Source organism: Watersipora subatra, chromosome 4, assembly GCF_963576615.1.
Source record: "Watersipora subatra chromosome 4, tzWatSuba1.1, whole genome shotgun sequence".
Taxonomy (NCBI): Eukaryota; Metazoa; Bryozoa; class Gymnolaemata; order Cheilostomatida; family Watersiporidae; genus Watersipora; species Watersipora subatra.
The window spans coordinates 31,980,586-32,002,185 of NC_088711.1; the positions used below are offsets into that span (position 1 = coordinate 31,980,586).

Genomic DNA, 21,600 nt, shown 5'->3' on the forward strand with positions numbered 1-21,600 from the left:
AGAGCCATCGACTACTGGTTCATAAATGGCATGATGTAGAGCCATCGACTACTGGTTCATAAATGGCATGATGTAGAGCCATCGACAACTGGTTCATAAATGGCATAATGTAGAGCCATCGACTACTGGTTCATAAATGGCATAATGTAGAGCCATCGACTACTGGTTCATAAATGGCATAATGTAGAGCCATCGACTACTGGTTCATAAATGGCATAATGTAGAGCCATCGACTACTGGTTCATAAATGGCATAATGTAGAGCCATCGACTACTGGTTCATAAATGGCATGATGTAGAGCCATCGACTACTGGTTCATAAATGGCATGATGTAGAGCCATCGACAACTGGTTCATAAATGGCATAATGTAGAGCCACCGACAACTGGTTCATAAATGGCATGATGTAGAGCCATCGACAACTGGTTCATAAATGGCATGATGTAGAGCCATCGACTACTGGTTCATAAATGGCATGATGTAGAGCCATCGACAACTGGTTCATAAATGGCATGATGTAGAGCCATCGACAACTGGTTCATAAATGGCATGATGTAGAGCCATCGACAACTGGTTCATAAATGGCATGATGTAGAGCCATCGACAACTGGTTCATAAATGGCATGATGTAGAGCCATCGACAACTGGTTCATAAATGGCATGATGTAGAGCCATCGACAACTGGTTCATAAATGGCATAATGTAGAGCCATCGACTACTGGTTCATAAATGGCATAATGTAGAGCCATCGACTACTGGTTCATAAATGGCATGATGTAGAGCCATCGACTACTGGTTCATAAATGGCATGATGTAGAGCCATCGACAACTGGTTCATAAATGGCATAATGTAGAGCCATCGACTACTGGTTCATAAATGGCATGATGTACAGCCATCGACAACTGGTTCATAAATGGCATAATGTAGAGCCATCGACTACTGGTTCATAAATGGCATAATGTAGAGCCATCGACAACTGGTTCATAAATGGCATGATGTAGAGCCATCGACAACTGGTTCATAAATGGCATGATGTAGAGCCATCGACTACTGGTTCATAAATGGCATAATGTAGAGCCATCGACTACTGGTTCATAAATGGCATAATGTAGAGCCATCGACTACTGGTTCATAAATGGCATGATGTAGAGCCATCGACTACTGGTTCATAAATGGCATGATGTAGAGCCATCGACAACTGGTTCATAAATGGCATAATGTAGAGCCATCGACTACTGGTTCATAAATGGCATGATGTAGAGCCATCGACAACTGGTTCATAAATGGCATGATGTAGAGCCATCGACTACTGGTTCATAAATGGCATGATGTAGAGCCATCGACAACTGGTTCATAAATGGCATGATGTAGAGCCATCGACAACTGGTTCATAAATGGCATAATGTAGAGCCATCGACTACTGGTTCATAAATGGCATGATGTAGAGCCATCGACAACTGGTTCATAAATGGCATAATGTAGAGCCATCGACTACTGGTTCATAAATGGCATAATGTAGAGCCATCGACTACTGGTTCATAAATGGCATAATGTAGAGCCATCGACTACTGGTTCATAAATGGCATAATGTAGAGCCATCGACAACTGGTTCATAAATGGCATAATGTAGAGCCATCGACAACTGGTTCATAAATGGCATGATGTAGAGCCATCGACAACTGGTTCATAAATGGCATAATGTAGAGCCATCGACAACTGGTTCATAAATGGCATAATGTAGAGCCATCGACTACTGGTTCATAAATGGCATGATGTAGAGCCATCGACTACTGGTTCATAAATGGCATGATGTAGAGCCATCGACTACTGGTTCATAAATGGCATGATGTAGAGCCATCGACTACTGGTTCATAAATGGCATAATGTAGAGCCATCGACAACTGGTTCATAAATGGCATGATGTAGAGCCATCGACTACTGGTTCATAAATGGCATGATGTAGAGCCATCGACAACTGGTTCATAAATGGCATGATGTAGAGCCATCGACTACTGGTTCATAAATGGCATAATGTAGAGCCATCGACTACTGGTTCATAAATGGCATAATGTAGAGCCATCGACAACTGGTTCATAAATGGCATGATGTAGAGCCATCGACAACTGGTTCATAAATGGCATAATGTAGAGCCATCGACTACTGGTTCATAAATGGCATGATGTAGAGCCATCGACAACTGGTTCATAAATGGCATAATGTAGAGCCATCGACTACTGGTTCATAAATGGCATAATGTAGAGCCATCGACTACTGGTTCATAAATGGCATAATGTAGAGCCATCGACTACTGGTTCATAAATGGCATAATGTAGAGCCATCGACAACTGGTTCATAAATGGCATAATGTAGAGCCATCGACAACTGGTTCATAAATGGCATGATGTAGAGCCATCGACAACTGGTTCATAAATGGCATAATGTAGAGCCATCGACAACTGGTTCATAAATGGCATAATGTAGAGCCATCGACTACTGGTTCATAAATGGCATGATGTAGAGCCATCGACTACTGGTTCATAAATGACATGATGTAGAGCCATCGACTACTGGTTCATAAATGGCATGATGTAGAGCCATCGACTACTGGTTCATAAATGGCATAATGTAGAGCCATCGACAACTGGTTCATAAATGGCATGATGTAGAGCCATCGACTACTGGTTCATAAATGGCATGATGTAGAGCCATCGACAACTGGTTCATAAATGGCATGATGTAGAGCCATCGACTACTGGTTCATAAATGGCATAATGTAGAGCCATCGACTACTGGTTCATAAATGGCATAATGTAGAGCCATCGACTACTGGTTCATAAATGGCATAATGTAGAGCCATCGACTACTGGTTCATAAATGGCATAATGTAGAGCCATCGACTACTGGTTCATAAATGGCATAATGTAGAGCCATCGACTACTGGTTCATAAATGGCATAATGTAGAGCCATCGACAACTGGTTCATAAATGGCATAATGTAGAGCCATCGACAACTGGTTCATAAATGGCATAATGTAGAGCCATCGACAACTGGTTCATAAATGGCATGATGTAGAGCCATCGACAACTGGTTCATAAATGGCATAATGTAGAGCCATCGACAACTGGTTCATAAATGGCATAATGTAGAGCCATCGACAACTGGTTCATAAATGGCATGATGTAGAGCCATCGACAACTGGTTCATGCAGAAATGACGCTTCTTGTCAATCGATGTGTAGCCTATGTGTCTATCTTACCAATGAAGCTTACACATAACCTAGAAGTACATAATTTTTTAGTTGGTACAGCGACAAGACAACTCAGTTCTTCAAATCATGCCAGTCAAGGAAACTATTGTGTGTTGATAGACCATTCATCTACATACTGCTGATACTTCAACCAAACTTGTATGTGTGTGTATGTAAGAATTTGACACAAACTTGTATGTATGTATGCATTTGACACCAACTTGTATGTGTGTGTATGTAAGTATTTGACACCAACTTGTATGTGTGTGTATGTAAGTATTTGACACCAACTTGTATGTGTGTGTATGTAAGTATTTGACACAAACTTTTATGTGTGTGTATGTAAGTATTTGACACCAACTTGTATGTATGTATGTGTGTGTATGTAAGTATTTGACACCAACTTGTATGTATGTATGTGTGTGTATGTAAGTATTTGACACCAACTTGTATGTATGTATGTGTGTGTATGTAAGTATTTGACACCAACTTTTATGTGTGTTTGTAAGTATTTGACATCAACTTATATGTGTGTTTGTAAGTATTTGACACCAACTTATATGTATGTGTGTGTATGTAAGTATTTGACACAAACTTGTATGTATGTATGCATTTGACACTAATGATGATACACTAGTTATCAACAAAGTTCTCCAATACGTCTCAGTCAGAGAACTATAAGATGTCAAATAAGCACTCCTTAGTGCACCTACTCATTAACATACGCATATGGACAAGCTAATTATATGCCGTATCATTGCATTATAAAAACTAAAGGCGCTTTCCAGTTCTCTACTCAAACAGGTATCATGCATGTGAGAAATTATCATCCCTTATCTATTACTAATTTAGTAAAATATGTTAGTTTTAGCTTTGATTGGAGTATATGATGACAAGTATAAAATGACTGAGTTGGGTTCGTTGACAATGCATAAGCGCATACTTTTCGACTCAACAGCGAGGGCTCTAGCCCGGAATATTAAATGTTTTTTTATGTTTTACGCTTTGATAGCCAAATGCTTACTTTAACTCAGTTTACACTTTACATGTTCAGTTTATGCTAACACGTTTCATGAGATTAGTCTGCTAATCTATTGAGTAATTACTACCGGTCACATATTTCTAAAAGTAACATGGAGAGAATAACTTTAAGTCTACTGACATGTTTATCACAAACCTCATCCCATGACCAATAATGTGCCATGTGTACCTCCCTGAAGTACGGCTAGGGAGTCATGCAAACCCTTAATAACGAATATGGGGAGACAATCCTACATGAACTAGCATTTACAAAATGATGCTGAATTGTGAATATGGTTAGAGATTGGTACTTGTCAACAAACTACTTATAACAATAAACATACTACTTATAACAATAAACATACTACTTATAACAATAAACATACTACTTATAACAATAAACATACTACTTATAACAATAAACATACTACTTATAACAATAAACATACTACTTATAACAATAAACATACTACTTATAACAATAAACATACTACTTATAACAATAAACATACTACTTATAACAATAAACATACTACTTATAACAATAAACATACTACTTATAACAATAAACATACTACTTATAACAATAAACATACTACTTATAACAATAAACATACTACTTATAACAATAAACATACTACTTATAACAATAAACATACTACTTATAACAATAAACAAACTACTTATAACAATAAACATACTACTTATAACAATAAACATACTACTTATAACAATAAACATACTACTTATAACAATAAACATACTACTTATAACAATAAACATACTACTTATAACAATAAACATACTACTTATAACAATAAACATACTACTTATAACAATAAACAAACTACTTATAACAATAAACATACTACTTATAACAATAAACATACTACTTATAACAAACATACTACTTATAACAATAAACATACTACTTATAACAATAAACATACTACTTATAACAATAAACATACTACTTATAACAATAAACATACTACTTATAACAATAAACATACTACTTATAACAATAAACATACTACTTATAACAATAAACATACTACTTATAACAATAAACATACTACTTATAACAATAAACATACTACTTATAACAATAAACATACTACTTATAACAATAAACATACTACTTATAACAATAAACATACTACTTATAACAATAAACATACTACTTATAACAATAAACATACTACTTATAACAATAAACATACTACTTATAACAATAAACATACTACTTATAACAATAAACATACTACTTATAACAATAAACATACTACTTATAACAATAAACAAACTACTTATAACAATAAACAAACTACTTATAACAATAAACATACTACTTATAACAATAAACATACTACTTATAACAATAAACATACTACTTATAACAATAAACATACTACTTATAACAATAAACATACTACTTATAACAATAAACATACTACTTATAACAATAAACATACTACTTGTAACAATAAACATACTACTTATAACAATAAACATACTACTTATAACAATAAACATACTACTTATAACAATAAACAAACTACTTATAACAATAAACATACGACTTATAACAATAAACAAACTACTTATAACAATAAACATACTACTTATAACAATATACATACTACTTATAACAATAAACATACTACTTATAACAATAAACATACTACTTATAACAATAAACATACTACTTATAACAATAAACATACTACTTATAACAATAAACAAACTACTTATAACAATAAACATACTACTTATAACAATAAACATACTACTTATAACAATAAACAAACTACTTATAACAATAAACATACTACTTATAACAATAAACATACTACTTATAACAAACATACTACTTATAACAATAAACATACTACTTATAACAATAAACATACTACTTATAACAATAAACAAACTACTTATAACAATAAACATACGACTTATAACAATAAACAAACGACTTATAACAATAAACAAACTACTTATAACAATAAACATACTACTTATAACAATATACATACTACTTATAACAATAAACATACTACTTATAACAATAAACATACTACTTATAACAATAAACATACTACTTATAACAATAAACATACTACTTATAACAAACATACTACTTATAACAATAAACATACTACTTATAACAATAAACAAACTACTTATAACAATAAACATACTACTTATAACAATAAACATACTACTTATAACAAACATACTACTTATAACAATAAACATACTACTTATAACAATAAACATACTACTTATAACAATAAACAAACTACTTATAACAATAAACATACGACTTATAACAATAAACAAACTACTTATAACAATAAACATACTACTTATAACAATATACATACTACTTATAACAATAAACATACTACTTATAACAATAAACATACTACTTATAACAATAAACATACTACTTATAACAATAAACATACTACTTATAACAATAAACATACTACTTATAACAATAAACAAACTACTTATAACAATAAACATACTACTTATAACAATAAACATACTACTTATAACAATAAACAAACTACTTATAACAATAAACATACTACTTATAACAATAAACATACTACTTATAACAAACATACTACTTATAACAATAAACATACTACTTATAACAATAAACATACTACTTATAACAATAAACATACTACTTATAACAATAAACATACTACTTATAACAATAAACATACTACTTATAACAATAAACATACTACTTATAACAATAAACATACTACTTATAACAATAAACATACTACTTATAACAATAAACATACTACTTATAACAATAAACATACTACTTATAACAATAAACATACTACTTATAACAATAAACATACTACTTATAACAATAAACATACTACTTATAACAATAAACATACTACTTATAACAATAAACATACTACTTATAACAATAAACATACTACTTATAACAATAAACATACTACTTATAACAATAAACATACTACTTATAACAATAAACAAACTACTTATAACAATAAACAAACTACTTATAACAATAAACATACTACTTATAACAATAAACATACTACTTATAACAATAAACATACTACTTATAACAATAAACATACTACTTATAACAATAAACATACTACTTATAACAATAAACATACTACTTATAACAATAAACATACTACTTGTAACAATAAACATACTACTTATAACAATAAACATACTACTTATAACAATAAACATACTACTTATAACAATAAACAAACTACTTATAACAATAAACATACGACTTATAACAATAAACAAACTACTTATAACAATAAACATACTACTTATAACAATATACATACTACTTATAACAATAAACATACTACTTATAACAATAAACATACTACTTATAACAATAAACATACTACTTATAACAATAAACAAACTACTTATAACAATAAACATACTACTTATAACAATAAACATACTACTTATAACAATAAACATACTACTTATAACAATAAACATACTACTTATAACAATAAACATACTACTTATAACAATAAACAAACTACTTATAACAATAAACAAACTACTTATAACAATAAACATACTACTTATAACAATAAACATACTACTTATAACAATAAACATACTACTTATAACAATAAACATACTACTTATAACAATAAACATACTACTTATAACAATAAACATACTACTTATAACAATAAACATACTACTTATAACAATAAACATACTACTTATAACAATAAACATACTACTTATAACAATAAACATACTACTTATAACAATAAACAAACTACTTATAACAATAAACATACTACTAAGACACTACAGGGTTACAGGGTTACAGAGTAATGTGTAAATGGTCAACATGTCATATTTTGAGTCGAACTCATACTAATAGATAAAGATTACATGAGAGGTTACACCTATAATGATAACATTGAGTAGTATACAGTCATTGTTCAGAAAACATTAGCGAGGTACAAGTGCACACCAATTCAACAGAAAAGCTGTAAATGAAATGTTATGACTGGAGAGTGATTCAACGAAATAGCTCTTAAGCCAAATCCAAGGTTCTTGACCGCAAAGATAGACTTCAACCTTGTATCTAATGTGGGCTGACAAACATACACGATTTTAGACCACAACCACCACAACCATGTGCTGCTGCTGCTTCTACATTGCTTTTGAAAGTAAAAGAAAAAACTGATGCGCATTGTGCTAATATACTTCTAACATATGTTGACAAAAGCAAGACTATCCGTATACATACACTTTTATTAATGCAGTACATTATTTCGGGAGTTGTGCACCCATAATTTTTTTAATAACAACAAAGTTGGTTCACATTTAAATGTAAGTTCAATCCAGTTTAGATAGACAAGGGTCAACTTGAGTCAAAGTGGGCACTATCTAACAACCAATCACACATATTTTACACATAATCAAGTTGATCTTTTTAAATAACTTTATGTTATAAATTATAGTCAGTTCTTTATAGACTAACAGTTTCTTACATGAGAAATTGGTCTAAAAATTAACTTAGAATGTTTAAAACAGTGCTTAACTTTTACGAGCCATTTCATTCTAGAATGTGACTTAGGCAGTTGTAGCACTGGGCTCCTCAACATGTAATATTCAACTCATTTAATTCTGCCGATGTGTAACTAAAGGTTGTAGAGATGGAGGAAAAGTTAAAATAAATGTAACACAGCTTATGCAGAATCAGTACTATAACTTGCCTGTTCGTAGTAACAGAAAAATGTCATATGATCCGTTCTGAATAGATTTGGCATATCTTTTGGAAGATATCGCACCTTCAGCTCAAACCTATAGTAACAAACTCATCATAATAGGCCTATGTAGTGTACGATGTATGTATAATAGGACTATGTACACTGCCTACCACTACAATGTGTATGCGTGTACTATACAATGTATGTATAATAGGACTATGTACACTGCCTATCAGTACAATGTGTATGCATGTACTATACAATGTATGTATAATAGGACTATGTACACTGCCTATCAGTACAATGTGTATGCATGTACTATACAATGTATGTATAATAGGACTGTGTACACTGCCTACCAGTACAATGTGTATGCATGTACTATACAATGTATGTATAATAGGACTATGCACACTGCCTACCAGTACAACGTGTATGCATGTACTATACAATGTATGTATAATAGGCCTATGTACACTGCCTATCAGTACAATGTGTATGCATGTACTATACAATGTATGTATAATAGGACTATGTACACTGCCTACTAGTACAATGTGTATGCATGTACTATACAATGCATGTATAATAGGACTATGTACACTGCCTATCAGTACAATGTGTATGCATGTACTATACAATGTATGTATAATAGGACTATGTACACTGCCTACTAGTACAATGTGTATGCATGTACTATACAATGTATGTATAATAGGCCTATGTACACTGCCTATCAGTACAATGTGTATGCATGTACTATACAATGTATGTATAATAGGACTATGTACACTGCCTACTAGTACAATGTGTATGCATGTACTATACAATGCATGTACTGTACTATACTAGCGGGCATCCCAAGTCTAACCACAAAGAATGCATTAAAAACATTTAGTGTCAAGTTGATTTGAGTGCTCATAATATATCAGAGATTCTATGGCAGAACTAGTCAGGCAGGCCACCATACGGAGGCAAGTAGAAAGTAGAAAATGGTTGAGAAAGACCAAATACGTGTACAGGGAAATATTGTCTAATAAGTGTCTAATAAGAGCGTGCTATAAACTGGAATGATCAAGCTCCAACCTGAGGTCATCCCCATAGTCTGAGTATTTATCCATGATCTCCTGCATAGTGCTGTCGTTAGCCAGCCAGGCTCCCCTCTCTCTCTGCATCAAACAACTAAGGAGCTAGCAGGCATTTATATAGCGGGTTCTTGCTTTTTACATCTTAGAACAATTCATCTACATTGTTTTTGATAAAACAGATATTCAAGCCAAAACTTGTCTATGTACAGAGTTACAAACCTTGTCAATTTAAATAAAATCCAAACGTACCCAACACAAAAATCAAAAGCTACCGGCTAAACGCTCTACCAACAAATACAGCTGTTAAAGATGTGGTTGCGTCAAAAAGGTCGATTTAATGGAATTGAGACCAATAAAAAGCTAGAACATCAGCTACAATTTGAGGTAATTTTTGTCTTTGTAGACTAACCCTGTCCAGATATATGCGTTTGAATGAAGCCATCTTTTAAAATGCTCAGATTCGAGCGGGTGCTTCATTCGTGACGTAATTAGTGATGCATCTGAAAAGAGTCCATGAGCGATAAATATAAGATCGCATCATTAACCAATCATCAGCACAAAATTTTTATATAGGTCGTAATAAATGTTATCACTCGTAAAACGCGTTGTCTGTGATCTCAAATTTAGAGATTGTACTCTATTATTAAATCGCATGGACATGGATATTTACTAAATTAATTAACATCATTACTTTAATAAATTACTGGATCGACACATTTGATTGACGAACAACAGAATTGTACAAATTACTGTAAAGTTACTGCGGAGGTGACTCCGAGTTTTCTGAGCATCCCATGGTTAAAGTGCTACAGAGGAAGATAGGAGAATGGAGGTAAATTTATCTTTTACTCTAAGTCTCTTATAGATATACTGTTGAGTTTACATTCAGATTATATTTCCCTGTTTGAGGTTATAATGTAATTTCCTGTGCGCACATGCAAGATACGTAAGCCTATGCACAGTGAGTTCTTGACGGCTTCTTTTTAATCCATAGCATCTAGCAATACAATGGTTTAGATTGATGAATATACTAAAGGTAATAATTTTAGTACTCATTAATACATGTACTAATTAATAGAATTATAACTTTTTGCTATCACCAATCATCGTTTTATAGTTTTTTATTGTTTCACCTAGCTATCTTTGCTTCAAATTTTCTTTGGCAGCTATAACTAGTAAATTAGATTTATGATTTGACTTTAGATGTTCACTTCTCACTTGTAGAAAGTGGAGAAAATTGATTGGTCAATGCATATCTTTAACTTCCAGAACCAAAGCTTCGAATCGCTGGCTTGGCGTACTTATGCTTTTGTTAAACATTTATTCATTTTTAAAATTACACTCGCAATCTATCTAACTCTTAATTTGAAAGCTTTCAGTAGATACGCGTTAGAATGACATATCTATGAATGACATATATTTATTGCATTTGTTTTATTGATTACAGGATGATTATGTAGTCCTACCAGCCAAAGCAGCTTTGTCAGTGTGGAAACTGCCATAATTGGGAAAAAGACTTGAATGTGTGTTGCATAAACCATGATGTTTCGTTTGAGTTTGCCGCAGTAGATGAATTTGTCTTATTGTATCAGCTGAAACTATGTGAGTGGCAACGACTTGGATGGGTATTTTTGATAAAAGCTTTATGCCAAGATGCAAATTTTTTTGCTTGTAAAAATTATATAATAAAATAGTATTGTTGAAAATAATACAAAGCAATGATTTGCAGAACAATGAATACATCATAGCCCCGTTGACACCTGTCCTGAAATCTTGTCTGATATATGGATTTATGAAGTGCAATCAGAGCTGCCATGGACAGGCACTTTTACATAGCTCGACCATTTGTTTAGTACTTGAATCAACTAATCAAATGTGACCAGTGAATTTTTTTCCTACAAATTGATACCAATAATGACTCGATAACGTTGACAGTTGACTATACAATGTATGACTTTTAGGGATGTAGTTGGTTTCACCAGTCTTTTCAAAGACGCAGCTTGCTTATTTTACTTAGTAAGAAACTAGTTTTCGGTGTGGGCAATGATATACAGCCCCCCTCAAGGATAGGGCATCATGTGGGTGGGGCTTTTGGGGCCTGTATATCATTAGTGTGGTTAGTGACAGAGCTGTGACAATACAAAGATCGATACATAGTTTGATTGGCATGATTACCGTAGACCGGTAGAATTGGTAGTCGGTACTAAGATTTTTACACAGCGTTTAGAAGAAGCTAATATGACGTTTTTAATTTTCCTTGTTTGAGGCGTTTGAAACATTGGTAATAATGTATCTGTAGCTAGATTTAAAATGTTATTCTAGCCAACACGAGCAAATACGAGATAAGATATATGCCAATAGAGCGGCGTAAGACTAGACTTTTATAACAATAGCCGATGTAAATACGAGAGATAGTGACAGGTTGTATCACGCGTTACATCATTTTGGGCAAATCTGGGCATGTTTTTTTGGCCTGAGCGTTTTACCGAAATCAATGTTTTTTTATTTTAATCTTCAAATATTTTGACAATGAGATCACCTAACACAACAAACAACATATCAACTGATAGACAAAGAAGAATACTTTTTTTTAAACTCAACTCAAATTTGACACAACTACATCTTTAATACAGAAAAAATAAAAATGCTTTCTTACGGGCATCACTTGATAGCGGATAAATAGTTAAGACGTGGAAACTCAGGCATCATCGATTCTCCGTTAATCAAGCCCTAACAACACCTTAACAAAGAAAGTGAGATCCGTATCCATACAGTTTCCAAGACTCATGCGCTCATCTATCAAACTGTGACAATAAGAGAAACCATGCCAATTCCTCTTTCTGAATCAGTGTAATGCCATGCGTATAACTTCTACCCAAATAATAACTCCTAAAGAATTAGTGAAGGTCAACAGAATTTCAATTATAAGTTAGTTTTAATAGCTGTATTGCTAGTACTGTAGTAATTACAGTAAGATCTGTTCACTTGAGAGGACAATTATAGAGGTCTTATCACTCTCCACATACGACACAAGTTCAAATTACTGCTCTACATAAAGCACTGCATAACCCATGATCACATACTGACAACCAAATATGAGCTATAAGGTTGATTGCAGAAACACTGAAGTGTGTTTCCAATTGTGTGAGGTTTACAATGGTTTACCATGATGGTCTATATCAGTTTTCCATGAGTTGATTCCAGTTGTACCTGACACCATTCCAGTTGTGCCAAGCACCATTCCATGTGTGCCAAGCACCATTCCATGTGTGTCAACCACCATTCCATGTGTGTCAATCACCATTCCAGGTGTGTCAAGCACCATTCCAGGTGTGTCAAGCACCATTCCAGGTGTGTCAAGCACCATTCCAGGTGTGTCAATCACCATTCCAGGTGTGTCAAGCACCATTCCAGGTGTGTCAATCACCATTCCAGGTGTGTCAAGCACCATTCTGGGTGTGTGAAGCACTATTCCAGCATTATTTATGCAAATAAATAATGTAACTATTGCTCATTATAATTTCATCATTACCAAGTTTCCATACAGCAATTGTACAGCCATGAAATACTTGGCCTCTTAAAATGGTAGTAATGAGAAATTGTACTCAATACATTCTCGCCTGTATAAATATTATCACTGGACACTAAATGTTCCATAAAGCATTCCAAAAGAAATCTATTTGTTTGTCTAAATCTAAACATAAGTGCCTGAACAGTCACTAATATACCATAAGAAATTTGATGTTAAGACATATATAGCGCTTTGTTAACATTTTGTTCCTTTTCAATTTGTTTAGTGATCAGTTGATCTCCAGAAAAATGCAACGATCATCAGAGCTTCAAAGCACGGATGGGCATTAACGTTTAATTGGCCGTCTATTCATTGTACCAACTATTGTACCAACTATTGCCAACAGGTTTAATTGGCCGTCTATTCATTGTACCAACTATTGTACCAACAGGTTTTCAAGCATAAATACTTGCACAATTTAGCCGAACCAACATATCCATGACAAAAACACATCGCTTTACGACTGTTTAAGTGAAATGAAAAAGTTATCTAAAACAAAGGAGATAAAATTATTGCAAGTCAGCAGTGAGTCGAGCTAGGTGAACTTGATCTACACCACGACTTCCATTTTAAGAGCCTAATGTCCCAACTAAATGTGCGAATGATTGAAAAGTTGCAAACTAGCCAATCGCTTCTATTACAAAATACACCCCAGTAGGATTTTGAACTCATAGCTGATGAATTAACACGAGTAGGATAAAAATATTAAGGAAAATATGGCATCGATATTGTATATTGAGCATATACACAATAAATAATATGGCATCGATATTGTATATTGAGCATATACACAATAAATAATATGGCATCGATATTGTATATTGAGCATATACACAATAAATAATATGGCATCGATATTGTATATTGAGCATATACACAATAAATAATATGGCATCGATATTGTATATTGAGCATATACACAATAAATAATATGGCATCGATATTGTATATTGAGCATATACACAATAAATAATATTGCATCGATATTGTATATTGAGCATATACACAATAAATAATATTGCATCGATATTGTATATTGAGCATATACACAATAAATAATATGGCATCGATATTGTATATTGAGCATATACACAATAAATAATATGGCATCGATATTGTATATTGAGCATATACACAATAAATAATATTGCATCGATATTGTATATTGAGCATATACACAATAAACAATATGGCATCGATATTTTATATTGAGCATATACACAATAAATAATATGGCATCGATATTGTATATTGAGCATATACACAATAAATAATATGGCATCGATATTGTATATTGAGCATATACACAATAAATAATATGGCATCGATATTGTATATTGAGCATATACACAATAAATAATATGGCATCGATATTGTATATTGAGCATATACACAATAAATAATATGGCATCGATATTGTATATTGAGCATATACACAATAAATAATATGGCATCGATATTGTATATTGAGCATATACACAATAAATAATATGGCATCGATATTGTATATTGAGCATATACACAATAAATAATATGGCATCGATATTGTATATTGAGCATATACACAATAAATAATATTGCATCGATATTGTATATTGAGCATATACACAATAAATAATATGGCATCGATATTGTATATTGAGCATATACACAATAAATAATATGGCATCGATATTGTATATTGAGCATATACACAATAAATAATATGGCATCGATATTGTATATTGAGCATATACACAATAAATAATATTGCATCGATATTGTATATTGAGCATATACACAATAAATAATATGGCATCGATATTGTATATTGAGCATATACACAATAAATAATATGGCATCGATATTGTATATCGAGCATATACACAATAAATAATATGGCAGAAAATCACATCCTCTGTCGCCCCAAACATCTATGAGTCAGGAATGACTCTAATAAAAAAGAAGAATCTTCAGGAGAAACAACCGGTTCAACTGAGAGATATATGTTGTGTGTAGAATGATAAGACATTCTACAGCTGATCTGACTCACTAAGTGAGGCCTCTTCAGACTGAACAGATAAAGATATACGATAAGCTGACAGACTTACCTTAGCATCCTGGACGTGCAGGGCATAGCTCCTGATGTAAGGATTTTGGCCATGCGCGAAGTTGCTGACAACGAGTACTATGATTGTCTGAACGTTAGTAGCTCCTACGTACTTGACAAGGATGCTCTGGCCACTGGGCATGTACACATTCAGTAATGTCTTGCCTGCACCAGCCATACTTACTCATTATAGAGCGCTGCAAAAATCATATTCTAACAGAATATTCTAACATATTCTCAGAATAAATCGCGGTTTTGTCCAACTAGATTTAATGATAAGAAGCGAGTTGTGAACATAATTGGGCGAGCAGAGTGAGAGTAATTGCAATATGTAATAGTTTGATGTCTTTGTAGAATGCTGGTTTTGTGCAATTAAATACGGGTAGTCTTCATATAATGACGACTCGGAGTTATGACAACATGTTTCCTGTTAAATGATAGTAGAAAGAAAAATACTTCTTAATACCATTAAAGTAACAATGAATGTACACATGTATGAATATTACACATGTGCGCTAGCCATGACCTTGTTTTCAAGTACATACGGTATCGGGTACTGGATTAATATCAACAGTAGTTGAAGTATAAAGAAAAAAACCCATGGCACGCACAAATGCTAAATGAAAAGAGAAATGCGAAGAAAGTAAACATGAAAAAAGATAAAATATATAACAACTACCGCAATGTACTCTATGGTAGCCTAACACTTGTTTACACGCTCGTGCAAAAGTTATCGTAAAACCTCTAATTGAACACGACCTCTATTTGAACGCCACCTCCAATTGATCACCAGCGTGAAAGAAGGGTTGAAAAATAGACTGCCACTCTCCAATTGAACGCCACTTCCAACTGACCCCACTTTGACATTGTTTGATCTTTCCGAGGCCATATTATCAACTGATCAGTAGAAAAGTGTACACAAAATCGTGTTAATAATGAATTTTTTATATCAATAACAGTTAATTCTCTCGTTTTCCAACTCCAAAGCTTTTTGTTTTTTCGTTAAAACTTTGAAAGCAACCCCGTAGCAACAATCAATCACGGTTTCAGGCGAGTAGTAGCTTTCTGTTTAACGCGGTCTCTCTATTTCGAATTAGCCTACATATATATAAAAACGATTTAAATTTATGATGGTAGATAGAACTTGGAAAGCAACACCATAGAAATAACTACTAACTATCTCAGGCTAACAGTAGTCGCTTGTTTAACGCGGTCCTAATACTTCGAAGGACATGTATATAAAAACCGGTTCGCAAATTTTGGACCAAAGGTTATACGTTTAGCGAGCAAACTTTTGGCACTACATCAGTGCTAAATGCAGCACGTGAAAGTTTTGCTGTGCCGAAAAATTGTTTGGATGCTAATATCGACTGGTTCAGCAGTGTAGAAGAATCGAAGCCAGAAGATATTGTGGAATGTATTGGAGAACTAAAATATGTTCATTCCATCGAAAGCAACAATCAGAACACCGCTATCCGAGCAAACGATGGAAATATATTTTTGTTTTATAAACTTTAATTCTTGTTTCTGCATGTAATATAAGTGTGGTTCGTTTATGTCACTTGTTCATGAATACACATTTGTATCATTTGATAGATTATTGCTGTATAACTTATAAATATGCAGATTTATAGCATGTTATTTAATAGCATTTTGCGGCTATACTAACACGGCTTACAATGGATCGATGCTCATAACTCCACTTTTATTGCACATAAAAAGCTAGTTTTGACTGCAAACTGTAGCAAACATATCAGTGGGTGCAATGAGCTTTTATGCAAGATTGCTAAATATAGATATAAAATAAAAACATGTCTTCAACTTTAGAATGAAATAAAAATTTCAACAAATTGCAAAAAAGGACACTGGCTCTAATATCATCGGAGGTCAATTGCAAGCAATAGATATCAACTAGTAAAGATATTTCTTGGTTTCTTGATGCATATTAATTAAGAGATCTTTGACAAGTTAGAGGTAAGTTAGCATATTTATTGAATTCAAAATGTTTAACATCGGTTCACCGGAAAAAGAGGGCAAAATATAGGCGACATTCGCTTCACCTGTAATAGGGCTAAATTTATCTTGCGAAAATTCTGACGAGCTATTTAAAAAATAAACCGCCAGCCTCTATGTGAATGCTGCCTCCAATTGACCACCACCATAGAGGAGAGGTTGAAAAATAGAGCGCCATGGCATTCAATTAGAGGTTTTATGGTAAATGAAAAGAAAGATGTTGAAATTTAATTTACTTTAATGTACTTGTCAAGAGTCTATCCTTTTTTACTCATTATTAAAAAGCTAATAGAAAGTAGAGAAAGGTTGAAAAAGTGCAGTGTAAATAGCTTATACATATATGCAATACAGTAGCGTACCACCAAGCGAACTGTTTATCAACGAAGGCTCATGGGGAGGGTGCAGGAATCATTTAACGAAAGGGTCTTCAAAACTTAACTTCCCCCCAGTCGTTATGTAAATAAAACTTGGGAGTCAGAAAATGAAGGAAACTAGCATAACATGTATTTTATCGCCATCTTTAGTTCCACGCCACCTCTATTTGATTGCCGCTATGGGAGAAGGGTTGAAAAGTAGAGCGCAACCCTTTAATTGAACGCCACTTCTATTTGAACGCCACTTTTACCGCCACTACTGCCACTTTGACCGGCACTATTTGACATTCTTAATCTTCGTGAACCCATTATAGCAAGTGATCAGTAGAAAAGTGTCCACAAAACTGCACTGATAATGACTTGAGTACATCAATAACAATTAGTTTTTTCGTTGTTTCCATTCGTATCGAAGTCGATTTTCCAACTACAAGTCTTTAGGTTTTTTCATTACAAACTTTGATTGCAACACCAAAGAGATAATTAGTACCTGTATCAGACTAACAGTAGATCCTTTTTAAACGCAGTCTTGACACTTCGATGTATATTGGAAAAGGTTTCCCCGTTTATGATGGAAAATGTGCTACTACGTACTTTGAGACTGACATATTGAGCTATTTTGAGTACACACAGTTTCTCTTCATTTAAGCTAAATGTTTCTATTCAAAATGGCATCACGTAAAAAGTTGTGCTCTGCTAAAAATGTTCGGATGCTAGTTGCAAAGCTTAGTTTAGCAAAAAAGGAGTTGACATCAGAAGACACTGTCGAAGGTATTGAACAGCCAGAAGAATATAAAATAGTTTCAAACGAAAGCAACAATCAGAACGCAACTGGCTGAGCAAACGATGCTAATATTTTTGTTTTAAAAATGTTAATACTTGTTTTAAAATGTTGCCTTTTGTTGCTGCATGTACATGTATTATAACTAGAAATTCCTGTCATACAGCTCACGACCTGATAATGGAATAAGTGATAATGGAAAAAAAAGGGTAGTGCTGGTTGAAAAAGTAGTTGTCAGCAGGAATTGACAGAGAATTTTTTCTGGCTGTGTAAATGAGAGTTGTTCGAGATGATATAAAATAATTTTGTGAGAGCACGACTTCAAAAAGAAAATTCTAGTAATTTAGGAATTTGACAGGGGAACTTGTTGGCATGTATGACATAGTTGTATTTGAGCATTGTATACATGTAATGAAATGTTTCTCATTACATCCAGTACACGTGAGCTGTGATATGTTGGTGTCAAGTCTGCCTAGAAAGTTGTTACGCAGTTTTTGAAAATCAGGACAATCTAAAGATTAAAAATGTGGAATGTGATGAAGGGGGCAGCATTGGGAGGAGCAATATTGTTTTGTGCAATATTTTCATGGTCAATGATGTCCATAAAATCATGATCAACATCTGGAAACAAAGGGGCTACCAAGTCCATGGCATTTACATCGCCTACAACATCTACTAAAGAATTCCCTGAATCAGATGAGTTGTTATTATTAATTTGAGTAGCGTGTTGTTGAACATTAGCATTTGATGTTGATGGTTGCTGTGAGGACCTTCTATTTGTCCTCCTATTGAGCTGTAATAATTGAGAGACACGTGGACGGCCACCGCGTCGGCCACGACGTGGTGTTCTGGGAAGTTGTATGTCCATGGTAGTTGTCAAGTTGTTTTGAAATTAAATTCAAAGTCAATTATGCAAAACAAAAGGTTGTAAAAAATTCACACCTAATCTACTAGTATCTCAAACCTATGTTTTACAACAATAAAATGAATATTAATTAAAGCTGTAGGCCTAACCTACTATAATGTATGTAATTTAACAACAGCAATAAGGAAATATGTTTATTATATCTCTGAAATGCAATATTAGAAGTAAAATGGCAAGCTGCTGTGTAATATACGCAGTTTGAAAGTTGGTTGTGTTGAATGTAGAATGGTTTTAATAGCGATCTAGCAGAAAGCAAGTATGAGCGTTCACACGTCTGGAAGTTTTCTTCAAACTAAAGCAAAATAAAAAAATGTTTTCGTCATAAAGGGGCGTTGTAGTTCGGCCCTAGCTTGTACATAGGACGTAAAGAATTTTGGCTAACGCTTTAAATAATTTAATGAAACATTCGGTAATTGGGAAAAAACATAGGCTGATAGACTGTACCACAAATTCGTACCTGTAAATCGGTCTACGCCTCAAACGGTCTACGTTTATTACAGAAACCTTCGGACAAATAAATTCAAATAATTATTCTTATAATTAAATATTTTTGCAAGATATTAAAAATGGAAAAATATTAGAAACCTTCGGCAATTCGACAATGCTATAGACCGGAGAAATGAGCACGGTTTTTTTTTCGTGAAATGCGCACGACTCAATCATTCTATTTTTTGCCACTCGGCGTTTCGTTTGCCGGTCTTAATTTTAATAAAAACAAGGCTTCGAGTTTTAATAACGATTTCAGGAAGAATTAATCTGTCTATTTGTGTATAATCCGATCAGATGGGTAAGTTTTAGGATACTGTCAATAATTTTCAAAGACTTGGTAACATATTTAAATAGGTTTATATGTGTTTTGTATTGTTATTATACTTAAACGACTCCATTGAAAAATGGTTGAATTTGTTGGTGAGATTTCGGTAGAAGGGTTTGTGACGGTGTTGATGAATAATTTTCATGAGTTGTGTGCACATGCATTTATCATAAATCTCTCAAACAATTGCTCCCGCTCGCGTTTGGTCGTGGGATTATGGTTTGTTTATATCACTTGTTCTTGAATATATATTTATAGCATTTGATAGATTATTATTATTATAAAACTTATAAATTTGCATTTATAGCATACTATTTGATAGCATGATTGCAGTAGTCTGAACTCAGCTTACAATAGATCGAGACTCGTAACTCCTATTCTATCTACATGTATATATATATATACATTTCTCAGAGTTTGTGTGTGTATTCATGTATTCGTCTGTTGTTGTGATTGTCCAGCTATAGCTATTATTTTAGCATTGCGCCCACGCTTTATGATCTCCCTGACAAGAAATATCTTGGGATCTAAGTAAATGCAACACGATGCTTCTTCGTCTTTTTCTCATTAGGGCAAATTTGTTCCGCCCCACGATATCAACAATAATTTATTTTGAACTTAAAATTTGGCAATTTGTGTACTGATTATATACGTTATTAAAAGATATACCTCCATGAACTAGCCATGGTGAGTTATCCGTACCCGTTTTCCGGTATATCCGGTATACGTTATAATAAAAACAATTTGCCAATGGATAAATGATCAAATTTCTGTTAAAAGTTTGAAGTTTATTAAAATACATACTAAAACTTCCTTCAAATAAAGTTTAGTAAATTAAGTTTATTTAAGTAAGATTCAGCGTCTATGTTACACGTCTGTCTCAAATGTAAGAACTCTCCACG

At 33.2% G+C, this 21,600-nt stretch overlaps 1 protein-coding gene across 2 annotated transcripts in view; it reads right to left on the reverse strand.

The window, feature by feature from the left end:
- The window catches only part of LOC137394838 (focal adhesion kinase 1-like), a 67,768-nt gene that overhangs the window by 40,892 nt on the left and 5,276 nt on the right, over positions 1 to 21,600 (reverse strand). For both annotated transcript variants that reach the window (XM_068081608.1, XM_068081607.1), the window contains exons 2-4: positions 15,796 to 15,991; positions 10,133 to 10,215; positions 9,053 to 9,140 (exon numbers count right to left, since the gene is read on the reverse strand). In XM_068081608.1, coding sequence (XP_067937709.1) covers positions 9,053 to 9,140; positions 10,133 to 10,215; positions 15,796 to 15,972 — 348 coding nt within the window. In that variant the 5' untranslated portion in view covers positions 15,973 to 15,991. The remainder of the gene's footprint in view (positions 1 to 9,052; positions 9,141 to 10,132; positions 10,216 to 15,795; positions 15,992 to 21,600) is intronic.